This window comes from Pristiophorus japonicus, chromosome 10 (assembly GCF_044704955.1).
Source record: "Pristiophorus japonicus isolate sPriJap1 chromosome 10, sPriJap1.hap1, whole genome shotgun sequence".
NCBI lineage: Eukaryota > Metazoa > Chordata > Chondrichthyes > Pristiophoridae > Pristiophorus > Pristiophorus japonicus.
The window spans coordinates 96,307,274-96,329,443 of record NC_091986.1 but is presented as its reverse complement, the minus strand read 5'-3'; the positions used below and the strand labels follow the sequence as shown (position 1 = coordinate 96,329,443).

The following is a 22,170-nucleotide window of genomic DNA, read 5'->3' as shown; positions in this document are numbered from 1 at the left end:
AGATTCATTCTCTGGGAACAATGGGTGGTTCTACAGGTTCCAGTCCCAGATTAGAGACAGGAAATAAGTAAAGAGATCCATATTTTTCAGCACTGTGATGTCTGAAGGAAAACACTAGGGGGGAGTAATTCGACCGCTTTGCACTTCCTGTTAGCGCCTGCAGGGGGCAGTAACGGGGCGCTAAGAGGTTACCGACCAGGAGCAGTGAATTCACCGAAGCCCGCGAACTTCCCTGGTGGTTTTGCGCTGGTGTTAACACTTACTGTCTCGCTCTCTTGTGTCCCGTAGATCATGACGTCATCCGGTGTGTAGTTCCTCGCTACCGACCCGGATGTGATAGTCACTCCTGCCCCCTGCAGCATCACCGGGCATCAACAACGGCAGCTGCAGGAAGCATGTCATCTCGGCTGGCCACTTGGGGAGTGATATTTAATGGCAATGGTGGTCAGGTAGGGCAAAATTTATTCTTCACACCAGTCCGGTGCCTGCTGATTGTTTTTGACGGCGCATTGCTGTGTGATTCCTCAGCCTCGGCCCCAAGCTCTGGAACTCCCTGCCTAAACCTTTCTGCCTCTCTTTCCTCCTTTAAGGCGCTCCTTAAAACCTACCTCTTTGACCAAGCTTTTGGTCACCTGTGCTAATTTCTACTTATGCGGCTCAGTGTCAAATTTTTTCCCTCATAATACTCCTAAGAAGCGCCTTGGGACGTTTCACTATGTTAAAGATGCTATATAAATATAAGTTGTTGATGATAAATCTACGCTGTATTTTCTATATTGTGGCACCCAAAACTGAACACACAACTCTAATTGTGGCTTCAGCATTGGTTCATACAAACTAATCATCACCTCTTTACTCATGCACTTTATGCCCCATTTATAAACCCCAAATGCTTTTTTATGGCTTTACCTACCTGCACTTGCACTTTTAAGGAATTATGAACCTGAGGTCACTCGATGCATCCATACATTTCAGCATCTTTACAGTGAGTGTACACTCCTATGCTATACACAAATTATTCAGACTTGGATATAGGGAGCATGATAGCAAAATTCGCTGATGACACAAAAGTAGCAGGTTTGGCAAACAGTGAGAAAGACTTAAAACTTAAGACATAGATGGCTTAGTGCAATAGGCAGACAGGTAACAGATGCAATTTACTGCAGAGAAGTGAGAGGTAATGCATTTTGAGAACCATGCTACTTTTATGTCATCAGCAAAATTGACATCACACTCCCTATGTTAAAGTTTAAATCATTTATGCATAGCACTAACAAAAGTGGATCCATCAATGATCCCTGGCATACACCATCTCCAACCTTTCTCCAATCCGAGCAACCCTAAACCTTTCTTTCATGTTTATCAAACAACTTTCTACCCAAGAGCCCAGCATATTATTTTAATACCGTTCCTTTTACATTTATCGTATTATATACACTAATATACTGGTTCATAAAGAAAAGACAGCACTGCAAGCAGCATATATCAATTTCTCCTAAACTTTTTATTATTTTCACATGATTTATGGCAACTAATATCATATATCTGTCTGTTAAAAGATTCATCATTTTAATTGATGCATACAATGTTTTGAGAATTTAGTTTTTCATATTTATTACCTCTTCATTTAACATTGTAATGGGTTTGAATGTGAAAGAAAGCCGAACAACTAATAAATGTTTTGCAATGTAAATGAGAGAAATTTGTTCAGACCATGCTTATTCATGTTGAAGATTCAAACATTTATCAATAGTATATACTGTTTTGGTTAAACACATCAATATTTAAGAAAAAATCATTTTGAAAGATGATGTCTATGCCATAAATGACTGTTTGAAATGTAGCTGTGGTCTGTGGTAATACAAAAATTCATTTGAGAGCTATTTATCTATTGAGGCATCTTACAAATTCCTATAGAATCTGCTCAAAAAATAAACAAACAGGAATATAGAAATAAAATTCAAAGAAACAAATACAAGAGATTTAAAATAAAAAGAAAAAGTATTGGAAATGCACCAGAGGCCAGTCAGCAAGAAGAGAAAAATAAATGTTTCAGGTGGGATCCTTCACCTGAAGCGGTACCTGGGAATCCCTGGCCCCAGACAGCTCTAAGTGGAGCACCTCGAGTCTCGGCGCCGAGAGCATACAGAAATCAAGCACAGGCAGCGAAGGAAGGAGTGTGCAGCAATCCAGACTCCCCACCCACCCTTTTGTCCAATGACTGTCCCACCTGTGCCAGAGACTGTAATTCCCATATTAGACTGTACAGTCACCTGAGAACTCACTTTTAGAGTGGAAGCAAGCCTTCCTAGATCTCAAGGGTCTGCCAATGACAATGATGATTACATAAGAACATAAGAATTAGGAACAGGAGTAGGCCATCTAGCCCCTCGAGCCTGCTCCGCCACTCAACAAGATCATGGCTGATCTGGCCGTGAACTCAGCTCCACTTACCCGCCCGCTCCCCATAACCCTTAGTTCCCTTATTGGTTAAAAATCTATCTATCTGTGATTTGAATACATTCAATGAGCGAGCCTCAAGTGCTTCCCTGGGCAGAGAATTCCACAGATTCACAACCCTCTGGGAGAAGAAATTCCTTCTCAACTCGGTTTTAAATTGGCTCTCCCGTATTTTGAGGTTGTGCCCCCTAGTTCTAATCTCCCCGACCAGTGGAAACAACCTCTCTGCCTCTATCTTGTCTATCCCTTTCATTATTTTAAATGTTTCTAAAAGATCACCCCTCATCCTTCCGAACTCCAACGAGTAAAGACCCAGTCTACTCAACCTATCATCATAAGGCTCATCCTAGTGAATCGTCTCTGTACCCCCTCCAAAGTTAGTATATCCTTCGTTAAGTAAGGTGACCAAAACTGCATGCAGTACTCCAGGTGCGGCCTCACCAATACCCTGTACAGTTGCAGCAGGACCTCCCTGCTTTTCTACTCCATCCCTCTCGCAATGAAGGCCAACATTCCATTCACCTTCCTGATTACCTGCTGCACCTGCAAACTAACTTTTTGGGATTCATGCACAAGGACCCCCAGGTCCCTTTGCATCGCAGCATGTTGTAATTTCTCCCCATTCAAATAATATTCCCTTTTACTGTATTTTTTTCCAAGGTGGATGACCTCACATTTTTCGACATTGTATTCCATCTGCCAAACCTTAGCCCATTCGCTTAACCTATCTAAATCTCTTTTCAGCCTCTCTGTGTCCTCTACACAACCCGCTTTCCCACTAATCTTTGTGTCATCTGCAAATTTTGTTACACTACACTCTATCCCCTCTTCCAGGTCATCTATGTATATTGTAAACAGTTGTGGTCCCAGCACCGATCCCTGTGGCACACCACTAACCACCGATTTCCAACCCGAAAAGGACCCATTTATCCCGACTCTCTGCTTTCTGTTAGCCAGCCAATTCTCGATCTATGCTAATACATTTCCTCTGACCCCGCGTACCTTTATCTTCTACAGTAACCTTTTGTGTGGCACCTTATCGAATGCCTTTTGGAAATCTAAATACACCACATCCATCGGTACACCTCTATCCACCATGCTTGTTATATCCTCAAAGAATTCCAGTAAGTTAGTTAAACATGATTTCCCCTTCATGAATCCATGTTGCGTCTGCTTGATTGCACTATTCCTATCTAGATGTCCCGCTATTTCTTCCTTAATGATAGCTTCAAGCATTTTTCCCACTACAGATGTTAAACTAACCAGCCTATAGTTACCTGCCTTTTGTCTGCCCCCTTTTTTAAACAGAGGCGTTACATTAGCTGCTTTCAAATCCGATGGTACCTCCCCAAAGTCCAGAGAATTTTGGTAGATTATAACGAATGCATCTGCTATAACTTCCGCCATCTCTTTTAATACCCTGGGATGCATTTCATCAGGACCAGGGGACTTGTCTACCTTGAGACCCATTAGCCTGTCCAGCACTACCCCCACTAGTGATAGTGATTGTCTCAAGGTCCTCCCTTCCCACATTCCCATGACTAGCAATTTTTGGCATGGTTTGTGTGTCTTCCACTGTGAAGACTGAATCAAAATAATTGTTTAAGGTCTCAGCCATTTCCACATTTCCCATTATTAAATCCCCCTTCTCATCTTCTAAGGGACCAACATTTACTTTAGTCACTCTCTTCCGTTTCATATATCGGTAAAAGCTTTTACTATCTGTTTTTATGTTTTGCGCAAGTTTACTTTCGTAATCTATCTTTCCTTTCTTTATTGCTTTCTTAGTCATTCTTTGCTGTTGTTTAAAATTTTCCCAATCTTCTAACTAATCCCAATCTTTTCCCACTAACCTTGGCCACTTTATATGCATTGGTTTTTAATTTGATACTCTCCTTTATTTCCTTGGTTATCCATGGCTGGTTATCCCTTCTCTTACCGCCCTTCTTTTTCACTGGAATATATTTTTGTTGAGCACTATGAAAGAGCTCCTTAAAAGTTCTCCACTGTTCCTCAATTGTGCCACCGTTTAGTCTGTGTTCCCAGTCTACTTTAGCCAACTCTGCCCTCATCCCACTGTAGTCCCCTTTGTTTAAGCATAATACGCTCATTTGAGACACTACTTCCTCACCCTCAATCTGTATTACAAATTCAACTATACTGTGATCACTCATTTAAAGAGGATCTTTTACTCGGAGATCGTTTACTATTCCTGTCTCATTACACAGGACCAGATCTAAGATAGCTTGCTCCCTTGTAGGTTCTGTAACATATTGTTCGAAGAAGCAATCCCGTATGCATTCTATGAATTCCTCCTCAAAGCTATCCCAAGCGATTTGATTTGACCAATCGATATGTAGGTTAAAATCCCCCATGATTACTGCCATTCCTTTTTCACATGCCTCCATTATTCCCTTGATTATTGTCCGCCCCACCATGAAATTATTATTTGGGGGCGTATAAACTACGCCCACCAGTGACTTTTTCCCCTTACTATCTCTAATCTCCACCCACAATGATTCAACATTTTGTTCATTGGAGCCAATATCGTCTCTCACAACTGCCCTGATATCATCCTTTATTAACAGAGCTACCCCACCTCCTTTCCCTTCTTGTCTATCTTTCCGAATTGTCAGATACCCCTGTATGTTTAATTTCCAGTCTTGGCCACCCTGCAACCACGTTTCAGTAATGGCCACCAAATCATACCCATTTGTAATGATTTGTGCCGTCAACTCATTTACTTTGTTTCGAATGCTGCGTGCGTTTCGGTGAAGTGTTTTAATACTAGTTTTTAAACCATGATTTTTAGTTTTGACCCCTCCTGCAGCCCCTTTATATTCATACATATTGTCCCTTCCTATCACCTTGTGGTTTACACTTACCCCAGTGCTGCTCTGCTCTGTTGCTTCCTGCCTTTTGCATCCTTTCTTGGGGTTCTGTTCATCTGAGCTCTCACCCACTCTAACTAGCTCAGAGCCCTCTCCTGGGTTCCCGAATATTTTTTGTGTAATTTCCTTATATTATATAATTTATACTGAACTGGGATCCATATCAATAAATGTATTTATTTTATAATTTATTTACCTTATTTCTTTAAAATATTAATCTTATCTTTTCCCCATTTAAATATTGGGAAGACAGAAGCCATTGCTTTTAGTCCCACCACAAACTGCGTTCCCTGGCCACTGACTCCATTCCTCTCCCTCGCATCTGTCTGGGGCTGAACCAGACTGAACCATACTTGACCCTGAAATGAGACTGTGGCCACATATCCACAGCATAACTAAAACCGCCTACTTCCACCTCCCTAACATTGCCCTACCCGTCTCCGTACCTGCCTCAGCTCATCTACTGCTGAAACCCTCATCCATGCCTTTGTTACCTCTAGTCTTGGCTACTCCAACACACTCCTGGCTGGCCTGCCACATTCTATCCTATATAAACTTGAAGTCATCCAAAACGCGGCTGCCCGTGTCCTAACTCACACCAAGTCCCATTCACCCATCACCCCTGTACTCGCTGACCTATATTGGCTCCCCATTAAGCAATGCCTCAATTTCAAAATTCTCATTCTTGTTTACAAATCCCTCCATGGCCTCGCCCCTCCCTAGCTCTGTAATCTCCTCCAGCCCCACAACCCCCTGAGAATGAATGTAAGCTGTATATAGTAGATACTAAAATGTTTATAAAGGACAGAAAAAAATGATTAGCAGGAAGAGTAGCCTCTTTCTAGTAATGAGAGCGATGAGAGGAAAAATGTATCAGTTTCAGTGCAATTTTATAACAATACAAGAAATAAATGAATGGCTGGAATTTGTTTGACTTTAAAAACAAAGGGAGAAAATTGATATTGCATTATTGGAGTAGATAGACCGACTGATTCTGCAGAAATAAGTGGGTAACTTTCAAAAGTGGGAATCAAATAAGAACATCAGAAGACATTCAATTCGAAATGGGCATTCACTCATCAAGCCTGCTTCTTTCTCAGACCCTGTATACTATATTCTATCATGGACTACCTCTTCTATTCAATTTCCTGAAGGAAAATTCAGCATAGATTCTTATTGTTTCCCAAGTACAATTAGACAAAACTAAAGAATACTTATCAATCCCAAATCTCCATTATTTAACCCTGAACTATTGCCTTCCACAGACAACACTCCCGTCCATCCCCACGCCAGCAGCACTGGAACCATTGTGTCCCATGGAACATTTGATCAGCTCAAACTGTGCCTATTTTCCTATAATCACTAATTTTATTGCCAACCAAATGTTTATTCAGATTCTTTAGATGGATGTAAGGATGGAGATCCTTAACAGGATACTAGACAAGACACAATTCTTAATCTAGTGTTTCACAGATATGGTGTGAAATTTGGAGGAAGATCGTAACACCCTTAGATTAAGCATCAGTATCATCATAGACAGTCCCTCGAAATCGAGGAAGATTTGCTTCCACTCTAAAAGTGAGTTCTTAGTTGACTGAACAGTCCAATACGGGAATTACAGTCTCTGTCACAAGTGGGACAGACAGTGGTTGAAGGAAAGGGTGGGTGGGACTGGGTTGCCACATGCTCCTTCCGCTGTCTACGCTTGTTTTCTGCATACTCTCAGCGACGAGACTCGAGGTGCTCAGCACCCTCCCGGATGCACTTCCTCCACTTAGGGAGGTCTTTGGCCAGGGACTCCCAGATGGGGAATTTGCATTTTATCAAGGAGACTTTGAGGGTGTCCTTGAAACGTTTCCTCTGCCCACTCGGGACTCGCTTGCCGTGTAGGAGTTCCGAGTAGAGCGCTTGCTTTGGGAGTCCTGTCTCAGGCATGCGAACAATGTGGCCCGCCCAATGGAGCTGGTCGAGTGTGTTCAGTGCTTCGATGTTGGGGATGTTGGCCTGATCGAGGATACTAACGTTGGTGTGTCTGTCCTCCCGGGGGATTTGCAGGACCTTGCGGAGACATCGTTGGTAGCATTTCTCCAGTGATTTGAGGTGTCTACTGTATATGGTGATTTGAGGTGTCTACTGTATGTAGTGATACCCGCCCTCCTGTATGGCTCAGAGACGTGGACCATATACAGTAGGCATCAGTATAACAGGCACTGAAATAGAGTTTCCTTTCCCTAAACAACACTGATATAGCAGTTTGTGGAATTGTACAAAAACATTACACCCGGCCTATTAATATCACTTCAGAAATGTTTGAGTTGATCTTTTCTCAAATGACGTTTCTCTTTGTGCACTGACACTTCTACCAACGGACTCACTCCAGTGATTTGAGGCTGTGAGACGTCTGGTGATCAGCTGAACTCACATCAGGAGCAGCTCGGGCTGGAAAACGACCATGACTTTGTAGCAGAAAGCTTGGAAAACGAACCTTTCCAAATAACAACCTTCAAAGGATAATAAGTGTTCTAGAGAACTACTATATCATAGTTTGTTCAGAATTAGACAAAAAATAAAATTCCAGATTTCCAAATAATTTAAAATATATTTGATAACATTTGTCAGACATGTACACATTAAACTTTATCTCGCAACATGTCGATGTTCAATCTTGGCTGTTTCGAAGAACGTTTATTGCGGAAGTTTCAGAAGTAACAAGCGTTTACGTTGAAGTGTGTACTGCAGCATGTTACTGAGAGCGAGGCTAAACAAAGTAAACGAATTTCTGAAACTTAAATTAGGGATCACGCTGTATAATAGCGTGTGCGCTGAAGGTGAACGCCGCCAGTAACCCCGCAAAGCCTGCTTAACCGGGAGATGACGCTGTTTTGCCCCAAGCCTTTAAAACCCAAATTCAGTGACACAATTTCTAAATAAATAATAGCTTGTTTAAATTATCTAATTTAAAAACGAGAATCTCTGCCTCAAACTAGTTACGGTCCATTGCTTAAGATATACAGTTGCATGATCAAAATAACAAACTAAATATCAGACAGGATGTAAAAGTCAGCATGTAAAAATAACATGGGTGGCAATCACAAAATGATCAACAGCATTCTAAAGCAATGCTTTAATAACTTCCCAACGATTTCCGTATTTTTGTATAATTCGCACACTTTAATACGTAACTCCAATTTAATACTGGAATTGGGCAACAGTAATGTTCTATTGATATGATACATACTGAAATTGACACATGCACGGTTTACTTACGAGGAATAGTGTCCATACTGAGGCGTGTAGTTTTCTTTATTGATAGCCTTTTTCATTAGAGGATAATCTTCCCTTCTACTGGCTGCATTTGTGACGGTCACTGAATTACTCGCGGCGACCGACGGCTTCCTCTCACTCATCGCTTCGGATTTCTCGCATTCCAATCTGGGCATTTCCGAGATTTGAACCGTTTTCACCAAGCAATTATACCCCAAGGAGGCTGCGATTTGGTGCCGTCCTTAAGTGACGCTACAACTGCGTCAGATGTTACATATATTTGTGTGTCGGCACTTTCCTGTCTGAAATATCTCTTGGTGTGTCAGTTGCAGGTTCTGGTCCTGGTCAGGACCTGTCCACATAAAGTGAAGTGGCAGACAGCGCGGAGGTCACATCAGGGCAGATTCTTTGTACGATGTCTAATGCTAAACGGGAGACGCGAAACAACCGATACATTAAACTTATGTCAGAGACTTGGGGGTGAAATTGGATAAAGCCCGTTCAAAGTGGTTCAGGAACAGCAAAGTTCATGCTGTCTGCTCATACTCATGATAACAGCGCTTAACTCAGCGCTAAACTGTTGATTGGCTTAGCATTAAACAGGGTGTGTTGGTAGGGGGGCGCAATATCGGATACAGTCTACTGGACAATAATATTTTGCCTTGGCTCGGTGCACTATTTAAAGGGGAGGTACTTTGTTGCAGAAGCACCTCATTGTCACTCAGAAGTCATGACCCCAACAGAGCGGGCAAGGAGGTTTTCTGACAGGGCACTGTCGGCCTTGGCCAAGGGGGGTTCACAGATGACTGGATTTGTGAGGACGTGAGGTCCTCTACACGCAGGGGGACAGGAGGGCTTCCAGGCAGTGTGCCAGAAGGCTGTGGGAGGAAATAGCACAAGCTCTCAGTGCCACAAGTGTTGTCCCCAGGACCTGCATGCAGTGTCGCAAGAAGTTTAACGACCTCACATGAGTGAATACATTTTCAAATGCCATATCCCACCAAATGCACGACTGGCCTCAGCCACTGCTCAATGCAACACTCCTGCATCATTCACCGACCAGCAATCACTAGCATAGCTTCACCTCACCCTCAAACACCTATCCCTGTCGCAAGGCTCACACCTTGCACACACTGCCAGCTATTCAACCATGGCAAGCACATAAGAGCAGGGGTGAAATTAAAAAGGAAAAAGGAAGGCAAAGAGAGAGCATGAAAACATTTTGGCAAGTAAAATCAAGGAAAACCCAAAGATGTTTTATAAATACATTAAGAGCAAGAGGATAACTAAAGGAAGAATAGGGTCTACTAAGACCATAAAGGTAATCTGTGTGTGGCGGCGGAAGACATGGGTATGGTTCTTAATGAATACTTTGTGTCTATTTTCACAGAAGAGAGGGGTGTGCAAATGTTGCAATCAGGAAGGAGTGTGAAATATTAGATGAAATAAACAGAGAGAGGAAGTATTAAGGGGTTTAGCATCTTTCAAAGTGGATAAATCCACAGACCCAGATGAAATGTATCCCAGGCTGCTAAGGAAAGCAAGAGAGGAAATAGCAGAGGCTCTTACTGTAAAGTCCTTACACAATACCACAAATCCACACGAGGCACATTCTATGGACAAGGTCACTCCATGACCTAAACCTTTATTCACAGGACCAAGAAGTGATGACCCTGAGTGGGACCTCCCTGTATATACCTGGATGACCAGGTGAGGAGTGTCTCCCACAAGTTCACACACTGTGGTCAAGGTGCGCATTTCTTACGTATATTACAGTATTGCAGTGTTGTTACATAAAGGTTACATACATGGCAGCACCTCCCCCTCAACATCTTATTGGGATCATAGGTTAAGTCTCTCGGGTGGTCTGCACTCTCTCGTGGAGCGCCGCAGTTGGGGCTCTGGTTGTTGAGCCTTGGTATGCGAGTCTGTCACCTGATTCCGGGCTGACCGCAGGGACTGTGCATGCTGCTGAATGTTCTTGTTGCTCGTTCACTGGCGGTGGTGTGAATACCATCTCATGATCTTCCTCAGCTTCCTCAGTGTCCATGCTGAACCTTTTTCTTTACTTGGTCCAGATGCTTGCGGCATATCTGCCCATTGTTAAGTTTAACCACTATGACCCTATTCCCCTCTTTGTCTATTACAGTACCCTCAAACCATTTGGGCCCCAAAGCGTGATTGAGAAGAAATATGGGGTCATCAATTTCTATACACCTCCCCCTTGAATTTCGGTCATGGTACTCGTTTTGGGACCGGCGCTCAACAATGTCAGACAGGACTGGATGAATGAGGGACAGCCAAGTTTTGAGTGTTCGTTTCATGAGTAGCTCCGCGGGCGGGACCCCTGTGAGTGAGTGCGGTCGGGACCTATAGGCCAGCAGGAGGCATGATAGGAGGCATTGAAGGGAGGGTCCTTGAATCCGAAGCATGCCTTGTTTTATGATTTGGACCGCACGTTCCGCCTGGCCATTGGAGGCCTGCTTGAACGGTGCTGTCCTGACATGGTAATGCCATTACCCGACATGAACTCCCAGAATTCATAGCTTGTGAAACATGGACCATTATCGCTAACAAGGATGTCCGGCAAGCCGTGGGTCACAAAGACCGCGCGCAGACTCTCCACGGTGGTGGATGTCGTGCACGAATTCAAAATGATGCACTCAATCCATTTCGAGTACGCATCAACCACAATGAGAAACATCTTTCCCATGAACGGGCCCACATAGTCTAGCTGAATACGTGACCATGTCCTGGTGGACCAGGGCCACGGGCTGAGCGGGGCCTCCCTGGGGGCATTACCTAGCTGGGCACACATCGTGCAGCTGCGAACACAGGTCTGAATCAATTCCCGGCCACCACACATGTGACCGGGCAATGGCCTTCATCAGCACGATGCCTGGGTGCTCGCTGTGGAGTTCCCTGATGAATACTTCTCTGCCCCTCTGGGGCATGACTACCCGGCTGCCCCATAGCAGGTAGTCGGCTTGGATGGAGAGCTCATCCATCCGTCTGTGAAACGGCCTGACCTCCTCAGGACATGCTCCGTGTGCGGGCGTCCAATCCCTAGTCAGGACACATTTCTTAATCAAGGATAGTAAGGGATCTCTGTTGGTCCAGATTTTGATCTGGTGGGCTGTGATGGGGGAGCCTGCACTGTCAAAGGCATCGACAGCCATGACCATCTTAGGGCTTTGCTCCGCTGCCCCCTCAGTGGTGGCCAGTGGAAGCCTGCTGAGCGCGTTAGCGCAGCTTTCGGTGCCGGGCCGATGCCGGATGGTGTAATCATACGCAGCGAGCGTGAGAGCCCATCGCTGTATGCGAGCTGACGCATTGGCATTGACAGCCTAGCTGTCTGACAGCAGGGATGTTAACGGCTTGTGGTCCGTTTCTAATTCGAACCTCCTGCCAAAAAGGTACTGATGCATCTTTTTCACCCCATAGACACGTGTGAGTGCTTCCTTCTCAACCATCCCATATCCCCGTTCAGCTTGAGAGAGCGACCTGGAGGCATAAGCCACAGGTTGTAGTTGGCCCTCAGCGTTACCCTGCTGCAACACGCACCCAACCCCATAGGACGATGCATCACATGTCAGAACCAATTTCTTACGGGGATTGTACAGGGTCAACAACTTATTTGAACAAAGTAGGTTCCGCGCCCAATTGAAAGCCCGCTCCTGACAGTCCCCACAAAACCAATCGCAACCCTTATGCAGGAGCACGTGTAGCAGCTCCAACAATGTGCTTAAGTTCGGCAGAAAGTTCCCGAAATAGTTCAAGAGTCCCAGAACTGAACGCAACTCCGATGTGTTGCAGGGTTTAGGCGCTCGTCGAATTGCCTCCATTTTGGATTCAGTAGGCCGAATCCTGTCTGCAGCAACCCTCCTGCCCAGAAGCTCGACCTCGGGAGACAAAAACACACACTTAGACTTCTTGAGTCGCAGGCCTACCCGGTCCAGTCGGCGAAGCACCTCCTCCAGGTTGTGGAGGTGTGCCTCAGTGTCACGACCGGTGATGAGGATGTTGTCCTGAAATATGATTGTTCCAGGAATGGATTTGAGCAGGCTTTCCATGTTTCTTTAAAAAATTGCGGCCGCTGATCAAATGCCAAACGGACATCTGTTGTAAACAAACAGTTCCTTGTGCGTGGTGATGGTGGTCAGTAGTTTAGATTCGTCGGCCAGTTCTTGAGTCATGTAGGCTGAAGTGAGGTCCAACTTGGTGAATAGCTTGCTGCCTGCCAGCGTGGCAAAAAGGTCCTCCGCTCTCGGGAGTGGGTATTGGTCTTGTAGGGACATTCGGTTAATAGTGGTTTGTAGTCGCCACAGATCCTGACCGAGCCATCCGCTTTTAGGACGGGAACGATGGGGCTCACCCAGTCGCTGAATTCAATGGGCCAGATAATGCCCTCTCTCAGCAACTGGTCCAATTCGCTCTCAATTTTCTCCCGCATCACATATGGCACAGCTCTGGCTTTGTGGTGCACTGGTCTGGCGTCCGGAGTGATGTGTATCACTACTTTGGTACCTTTGAACGTCCCGACATCAGGTTGAAATAGTGACTCAAATTGTTGTAGGACCTGTGAGCATGAACTTCGCTCCACAGATGACATGGTGTGCACATCCCCCCATTTCCAGTTCATCTCAGCTAACCAACTCCTGCCTAACAGTGCGGGACCATTGCCCGGGACAATCCAGAGCGGCAGCCGGTTTACCAATCCATTGTGTGTGACCGCCAACATTGCACTGCCTAGCACTGGAATGATTTCTTTGGTGTACGTCCGTAATTGCGTCTCAATGCGTTCTAGTTTGGGTCTGCTGGCTTTGAGTGGCCACAGCTTTTCGAATTGTTGAACACTCATGAGTGACTGGCTAGCCCCCGTGTCCAGCTCCATGCGTACAGGGATGCCATTTAATAGGACTTTCATCATCATAGGTGGCGTTTTGGTATATGAGCTGTGAATGTTTGCCACATGAACCCGCTGAACTTCAGCGTCCATTGATTTGCCCCAAGCGTCATCCTGCCTCGCAGACCCCTCATCTGGTTCATCCGCCTTGTATATTAGCCTGGTTTCAGGCTTTCTGCACATTCTGGCTAAATGGCCACTGAGGTTACAATTTCTGCAGACGAACTGTTGAAACCTGCAAGTCCTGGCAGCATGTCTACCCCCACACCTCCAGCATGAACTGAGATTCCCATTGTTGTGAACAAAAGAGCTGTTACAAGGCATTCCTCGCTGATTGTCCTTTTGACTGCCCTTGAGCACCCTGTTAGTGGGTGTCAATGGCCCCATCCCGGGCCGCATTGTCCACTGGGGAGGCATAAATGTCCGTTCAGCCTGCCATTGTCTCTGTTGGAGACTTACTCTTGGGTCTATTGCTGCCTGGGGTGTGTCGAACTGCCCTTGCTTGCCTGCGGGGCTCTGTGTCGCGTTTATGATATTGACTCCCTGATCCATCGCCACGTTGGAGGCAGAATTGCGCGCATATATTATCTTGGTTTCCTCCTCCCCCGCCATAAAAGTCTGAGCCATCAACGCCGCCGCTTCCAAGTTCAAGTCCTTGGTCTCAATTAACTTTCTGAAAATCCCAGCATGACTGATGCCCTCAATAAAGAAATCCATTAGCATTTCCCCCCCTGCAGGCGTCTGTGAACTTACAGAGGCTGGCCAAGCGCCGGAGGTCCGCAACGAAATCCGGTATGCTCTGTCCTTCCTGACGTCGGTGGATATAGAATCTGTGTCGGGCCATGTGTACACTGCTCGCCAGTTTGAGGTGCTCACCGATTAGTTTGCTGAGCTCTTCAAAGGTTTTGTCCGCCAGCTTCTCGGGTGCTAGCAGGTCTTTCATGAGCGCGTAAGTCTTAGATCCACAGCTGATCAGTAGATGAGCCCTTCACTTGTCGGCCGCTGCATCTCCCAGCCAGTCCTTCATGACAAAGCTCTGCTGGAGCCTCTCAATGAAATCGTCCCAGTCCTCACCAACACAGTACCATTCCTCTGTGCTGCCGGTGGCCATTCTCATTTCTTGTCGCCAAAGTAAAGTCCTTACACAATACCACAAATCCACACGAGGCACATTCTATGGACAAGGTCACTACATGACCTAAACCTTTATTCACAGGACCAAGAAGTGATGACCCTGCGTGGGACCTCCCTTTATATACCTGGATGACCAGGTAAGAAGTGTCTCCCACAAGTTCACCCCCTTTATGTAACAACACTGCAATACTGTAATGTGCATTTCTTATGTACATTACAGTATTGCAGTGTTGTTACATAAAGGTTACATACATGAAACTTACCATCATTTTCCACTCCTCTATACCTACAGGTGTGGTGACAAAGGACTGGAGGACTGCAAACATTGTACCGTTATTTAAAAAGGGAGAAAGAGATAGACCAAGTAATTACAGGCCAGTCTGCCTTACCTCAGTGGTGGGAAAATTATTGGAAAAAATTCTGAGTGTCAGGAAAAATCTTCATTTAGGAAGACGCGGATTAATCAACGACAGTAAGCATGGATTTGTTCAGGGAAGATCAGGTCTGATTAAATTGATTGAATTTTTTGAGGAGGTAACGAGGAAGGTCGATGAGGGTAGTGTGTTTAATGTAGTCTTTATGGATTTTAGCAAGGCTTTTGATAAGGTTCCACATGGCAGACTGGTCATAAAAGTAAAAGCCTATGGGATCCAAGGAAAAGTGGCAAGTTGATCCAAAATTGGCTCAGAGGAAGGAAGCAAAGGGCATTGGTCGATGGGTGTTTTTGTAAGTGGAAGGCTGTTTTTGTAAGTGGAAGTCTGCAGGGCTCAGTATGAGGTCCCTTGCTTTTTGAAGTATATATCAAATATATCAATGATTTAGACTTGAATGTAAGGGATATGATTAAAAAGTTTGCAGATGATACAAAAATTGGTAATGAAGAAGAAGAAGAAGAAAGAAGAAGACTTCTGGAAGATTTCAATAAACCGGTCAGGTGGGCAGAACAGTGGCAAATGGAATTCAATCTTCTGAACTGTGAGGTAATGCATATGAAGAGGGCTAACAAGGCAATGGAATACACAATAAATGGTCGGACACTGAGAAGTGCAGAGGAACAAAGGGGTCTTGGAGGACATGAGCAGAGATCCCTGAAGGTAGCAGGAACATAGATAAGGTGGCTGAGAAGGCATATGGAATAATTGTCTTTATTAGCTGAGACATAGAATACAAGAGAAGGGAGGTTATGCATGAAATGTATAAATTACTAGTTAGGCCACAGTTGGAGTACTGCATGCAGTTCTGGTCACCACATTACAGGAAAGATGTGATTGCACTAGAGAGGATACAGGGGAGATTTACGAGAATGTTGTCTGGACTGGAGAATTTTAGCTATGAAGAAAGATTGCATCGGCTAGGGTTGTTTTCTTTGGAACAGAGGAGGCTGAGGGGAGACCTTATTGAGGTGTATAAAATTATGAGGGGCCTAGATAGGTGAATAGGAAGGTTCTATTTCCCTTAGCAGAGAGGTCAACAACTAGGGGGCATAGATTTAAAATAATTGGTCGGAGATTTAGAGGGGATTGAGGGGATTTTGTTTCACCTAGAGGGTGGTGGGGGTTTGGAACTCATTGCCTGAAAGTGTGATAGAGGCAGAAACCCTCACCATATTTAAAAATAACCTGGATATGTTCATGAACCTGCTGAATTCTCTCAGGATGACAGCATTCCTATTCCCACCACTGCCATTCCGCCAGTGCCCTTGCTGTTGCCTATCAGCCAGCCAGCCCAGACTGCTGCCGCCCATGCTGAGGCGGTGCAGTTTATGGCAGGTCTTCTAGGTCCAGAGCTACTGGAGCTCATCCTACAAGGCCATCTGCAATATCGCCCAGCCTTCCACCAGCCAGCAGCCTTCCACCAGCCATACTGCAGCCACTGGGGTAGCACTGCATAGGAGCACTGGAGTAGGCAAAGGAACACGAAAGATAGACACAAAGGGAATGCACAAGGGTGTTTGTTTTGTGGTGGCTCTTTTAGCTTAGTACCCAAGAGGACACTGTGATGTTCCATGACAGAGAGATGGTATGGTGGAGAAGTGGTGAGCAATGAGGATCTGGGGTTTCATTCAGGGGCACCAGATTCTGATGATATAGTTCCACCCAGTGGACTACTATGGTAATGCAGCCATTGCTGCAAATACAATAAAGACATCAGGTGACAGATCACCTGACAAGTTCCTGGAGTTAACAGCCATCTTTGAAGTCTGTGTGTGTTATGAAGTCGTGAGGAATATATCACATTGGCGATGAAGGATCTGATAATCGGATTTCCTAGCTAAAATTTTTATTGGTGGATGATTCCAGCCAAACAATAGAGAGACTTAGAGAGGTCCTTTGTTTGCAGAACAGCTAACCATCCAAGGATAAATTACAAACACATTTGGCTGAACAGTCAGAGTCCAGATGGCCGCAACTATGGGAATAATAGGGCGCTTGGGTGAATTCAATCATGACCGTAAAACTTTCGGAGCTTATGTGGAGTGGCTAGAAATGTTTTTCACCGTGAATAGTATCAACGAAGTCCCCGATGAGGAAAACCATAACCGGGTGGTATTGGAAAGAAAACGGGCTATTTTCTTGACTGAAGCAGGCCCCGAGGTGTATGAAACCCTGAAAAACGTGCTTGTTCCCGTCAATCCAAAGGACACATCACTTATGGAGATTCTAAGGAAGTTAGAACAGCACTACAGTACTGAGCCCCTGGAAATTGCTGAAAGTTATCGTCTTGGAACACAAGATCAGTTAATTGACAAAAGTATCAGTGAGTACATTGTAGCATTAATGAAGCTGACTATTCACTGTCATTTCGGAAACTTTCAGGACCGAGCATTACGTGACCGCTTTGTTTGTGGGATGAAAAATGAAGCAATCAGAAGAAAGTTGTTGACAAATCCTAACTTGACTTTTGATTTAGCTTGTCAATGGATATGGCCGACCAATATTCCCGAGAATTTCATACTATTTCCAGTTGTCAGACAACTGAGGTGAATCGCCTGCAGGTTAAAAGGCAGTTTGGCCCCAAGGTCTCAGCAACTGGCAATGGTAAAAGAACATTGAAGTCATGCTATCAGTGTCTGGGACAATACATTGCTCAAAGTTGTCCATATATGAAGGCAGAGTGTTTCTTCTGAATGAAAATGGGGCATCTTGCGAAGGCATGCCTACTGAAAAGTAAACCTACTTTCAAGGCTATAAGTATAAATCACCAGAGACTGCATAGCATGGAAGAAAAGCAACAGGATGAAGAGATACACGTCATCAGCCATGATCTTTTTGAATGGCAGAGCAGGCTCGAGGGGCTAGATGGCCTACTCCTGTTCCTAATTCTTATGTTCTTATGTTCTTATATCAGGAGCATGAGGGTATCTAACAGCGATTCAAAAAGTATCATCATCCAAGTAGATGTTGCAGGAACAAGATACCTATGGAAATCGACACTGGTGCACCCATGAGTGTAGTACCGGAATTGCTATATCTCGACAAATTGTGTGATTTCCCATTGGTGAAACCCAAGGTAGAGCTGTGCAGCTACTCAGGAGAGAACATTCCTGTGGTAGGTCGTATCAACGGACCAGTGAAATGCAAGGATCAATTTCAGAGTTTCCCTCTCTTAGTAGAGGCAGGAGACAAGCCTGCCTTACTTGGAAGAAATTGGTTGGGTTCACTGAAGCTGGATTGGAGTAATATTTTTTGTGTTGAAACAAGATTTGCATCAAAGGATGATGTCATCAAGAAGTATCTGAAGGTATTCTGTGAAACAGGTAGTCTGATCCAAGGCTTCAAGGCGAGTGTCAGGGTACAGAAGGAAGCTAGACCAGTTTACTGCGAGCCACGTCCTGTACCATATACACTGAAGGAGAAAGTTGAGCAAGAACTCAAAAGACCAGAGACTGAGAACATTATCTCTAAGATAGATCTATGTAATTGTCCAACACCCATTGTTGTTGTACCTAAGTTCGATGGTAAGGTAAGGTTGTGTGGTGATTATAAAGTAACCATAAACCAGGTTCTAGAGGGTAATCTCTCTAATACATTGCCAAATGTAGAAGATTTGTTCACAACACTGACAGGTGGTCAGATCTTCTCAAAGTTAGATCTTACAAATGCCGACTTATAACTTGAACTAGATGAGGAGTCCAAATCATGCTTGACTATAAATACTCATCTAGGCCTATATCAATTTAATAGGCTACCATTTGGAGTGTCTTCCGCCTCTGCTATATTTCAAGGGGTGATGAACCAGATTTTGCAAGTAATTAAAGAGGTAGTATGTTATTTAGATGACATACTAATTTCAGCAACAAACAGGCAAATTCATAATAACATGTTGAATGAAGTGCTCAAATGGCTAGAGAAGCACAGAGTGACTGCTCGTGAGTGTGAGTTATTTCAAAACTCAGTGGAGTACTTCGGGCACAGAGTAGACAAAGATGGTTTACATCCAACCAACAGAAAGCTGGATGCAATCAGAAATGCACCCACTCCACTGAACTTCGATCATTTTTGGGTCTTTTGAACTATTATGGAAAGTTCCTACCAAATTTGGCTACAGTATTACATCTACTGAATGAGCTGTTAAAAAAAACGGTCCATTGGAAGTGTTCAGAAAAATGCGATGCAGCATTCAAGGAGTGTAAAAGCTAGTTGGGAGAGAGCACCATGTTAGTTCACGATGACATATCTAAAGAGAATCATGATAAAGGTAGAGTAAAAGAGTAAGAGAGAGGTGTGAAATTAAATCAGAAGGTGAGAGTGAAGAACCATCACCATAAATAGTGAAAATATGTGGTCCTCACACATATTTGGTCAAGATATTTGATCATGGACAGGTTAGGTTTGTTCACATTGATCATATTTTAACTACAGATGTGGAAGGAGTTGAAAGTTGGACTGATTCGATTATTTCTGACTCATCAGATAGTCTTATTACAAGTAGAGTACCAGGAGTAAATCCTACATCAAATGTACTAGACATAGGTCAAAGAAAAAGTCAGAATTTAAGATTGAGTCCAAGTCAGGCAGACAAGCAGTCTGAAGTTGAAGAGAGTTCAAATGTAGATCCAGAGCATTCCTTGGAGACAAATTCTCCTCAGGGTCAGCCTAGAATGAGTCTAAGATCGACACCTTGTTTTGATGGTTCTGTTCGAGAGCAAAGATATCCTCTTCGAAAACAAGTGATTAAGTTTGATTTGTAAATATGGCAAAATAAGTCCATGGGCTAGATTTTCCATTAATTTGGCATGCAAAACTGCCACCTAACATCCATTTTAATGCTGAACTGAGGTGTAACACCCATATATCGCCTGTTTAGCCACAAAATGGAAACTGACGCCCATTTTTTGGACACTTATCGGCGAGCGTTACATTCGACATGTACATAACGGCGGGAAAAAATAAGACCGCCCGCCCACTTTTTTTGGGCGGAATCATCAGAATGGGCGAAACCAACGGCCATAATATCACCCAGCGTTACTTTCGGCACGTAATTAATGCTGCGATTCAATAATACCGACCGTCCACTTTTTTTGTTGTAAAGATCACATTTACCAAAACTAACGCTCAGTATATCACCCAGCGTTACTTTCAGCACCTTGTACACATCTCGCCCACAATATCTCTCGCTCAAAACACCGTTCTGAAAAAGCGGAACTGTTCTGAATGGTGTGGACGCCATTTTTCAAATCGCCGGTCACTTCATTGAAAAGGCTGCTTCAACTTATAGTTGGGAAAGACATTAGCTTGGATGATGTGGAATCTATATGGGTAGAGTTGCAGAACACCAAAGGGCAAAAGACGTTAGTGGGAGTTGTGTACAGACCTCCAAACAGTAGTAGTGATGCTGGGGAGGGCATCAAACAGAAAATTAGGGGTGCATGCAATAAAGGTGCAGCAGTTATCATGGGTGACTTTAATATGCAAAAGATTGGGCTAACCAAGCTGGAAGCAATACGGTGGAGGAGGATTTCCTAGCGTGCATAAGGAATGGTTTTCTAGACCAATATGTCGAGGAACCAACTAGCAGGGAGGCCTTCTTAGATTGGGTGTTGTGTAATGAGAGAGGATTAATTAGCACTCTCATTGTGCGAGCCTCTTTGGGGAAGAGTGATCATAATATGGTGGAATTCTACATTAGGATGGAGAATTAAACAGTTAATTCAGAGACCATGGTCCAGAACTTAAAGAAGGGTAACTTTGAAGGTATGAGGCGTGAATTGGCTAGGATACATTGATGAATGATACTTAAGGGGTTGACAGTGAATGGGCAATGGCAGAAATTTAGAGACCGCATGGATGAACGACAACAATTGTACATCCCTGTCTGGCGTAAAAATAAAAAAGGGAAGGTGACTCAACCGTGGCTATCAAGGGAAATCAGGGATAGTATTAAAGCCAAGGAAGTGGCATACAAATTGGCCAGAAGTAGCAGCGAACCCGGGGACTGGTAGAAATTTAGAACTCAGCAGAGGAGGACAAAGGGTTTGATTAGGGCAGGGAAAATAGAGTACGAGAGGAAGCTTGCAGGGAACATTAAGACGGACTGCAAAAGTTTCTATAGATATGTAAAGAGAAAAAGGTTAGTAAAGACAAACGTCGGTACCCTGCAGTCAGAATCAGGGGAAGTCACAACAGGGAACAAAGAAATGGCAGACCAATTGAACAAGTACTTTGATTCGGTATTCACTAAGGAGGACACAGACAACCTTCCAGATATAAAAGAGGTCAGAGGGTTTAGTAAGAAGGAGGAACAGAGGGAAATCCTTATTAGTCGGGAAATTGTGTTGTGGAAATTGATGGGATTGAAGGCCGATAAATCCCCAGGACCTGATGGTCTGTATCCCAGAGTACTTAAGGAGGTGGCCTTGGAAATAGCGGATGCATTGACAGTCATTTTCCAACATTCCATAGACTCTGGATCAGTTCCTATAGAGTGGAGGGTAGCCAATGTAACCCCACTTTTTTAAAAAGGAGGGAGAGAGAAAGCAGCGAATTATAGACCGGTCAGCCTGACATTGGTAGAGGGTAAAATGATGGAATCAATTATTAAGGATGTCATAGCAGCGCATTTGGAAAGAGGTGACATGATAGGTCCAAGTAAGCATGGATTTGTGAAAGGGAAATCATGCTTGACAAATTTTCTGGAATTTTTTGAGGATGTTTCCAATAGAGTGGACAAGGGAGAACCAGTTGATGTGGTATATTTGGACTTTCAGAAGGCTTTCGACAATGTCCCACACAAGAGATTAATGTGCAAAGTTAAATCACATGGGATTGGGGGTAGTGTGCTGACGTGGATTGAGAACTGGTTGGCAGACAGGAAGCAAAGAGTAGGAGTAAATGGGTACTTTTCCGAATGGCAGGCAGTAACTGGTGGGCTACTGCAAGGTTCTGTGCTGGGGCCCCAGCTGTTTACATTGTACATTAATGATTTAGATGAGAGGATTAAATGTAGTATCTCCAAATTTGCAGATGACACTAAGTTGGGTGGCAGTGTGAGTTGCGAGGAGGATGCTATGAGGCT

General features: G+C 44.2%; 1 protein-coding gene across 1 annotated transcript in view; it reads right to left on the bottom strand.

The window, feature by feature from the left end:
* Nucleotides 1–8,758, bottom strand: part of LOC139274773 (short transient receptor potential channel 6-like) — a 277,996-nt gene extending 269,238 nt beyond the window's left edge. The window contains exon 1 of the mRNA XM_070891460.1: nucleotides 8,619–8,758. Coding sequence (XP_070747561.1) covers nucleotides 8,619–8,758 — 140 coding nt within the window. The remainder of the gene's footprint in view (nucleotides 1–8,618) is intronic.
* Nucleotides 8,759–22,170: the final 13,412 nt, after the last annotated feature.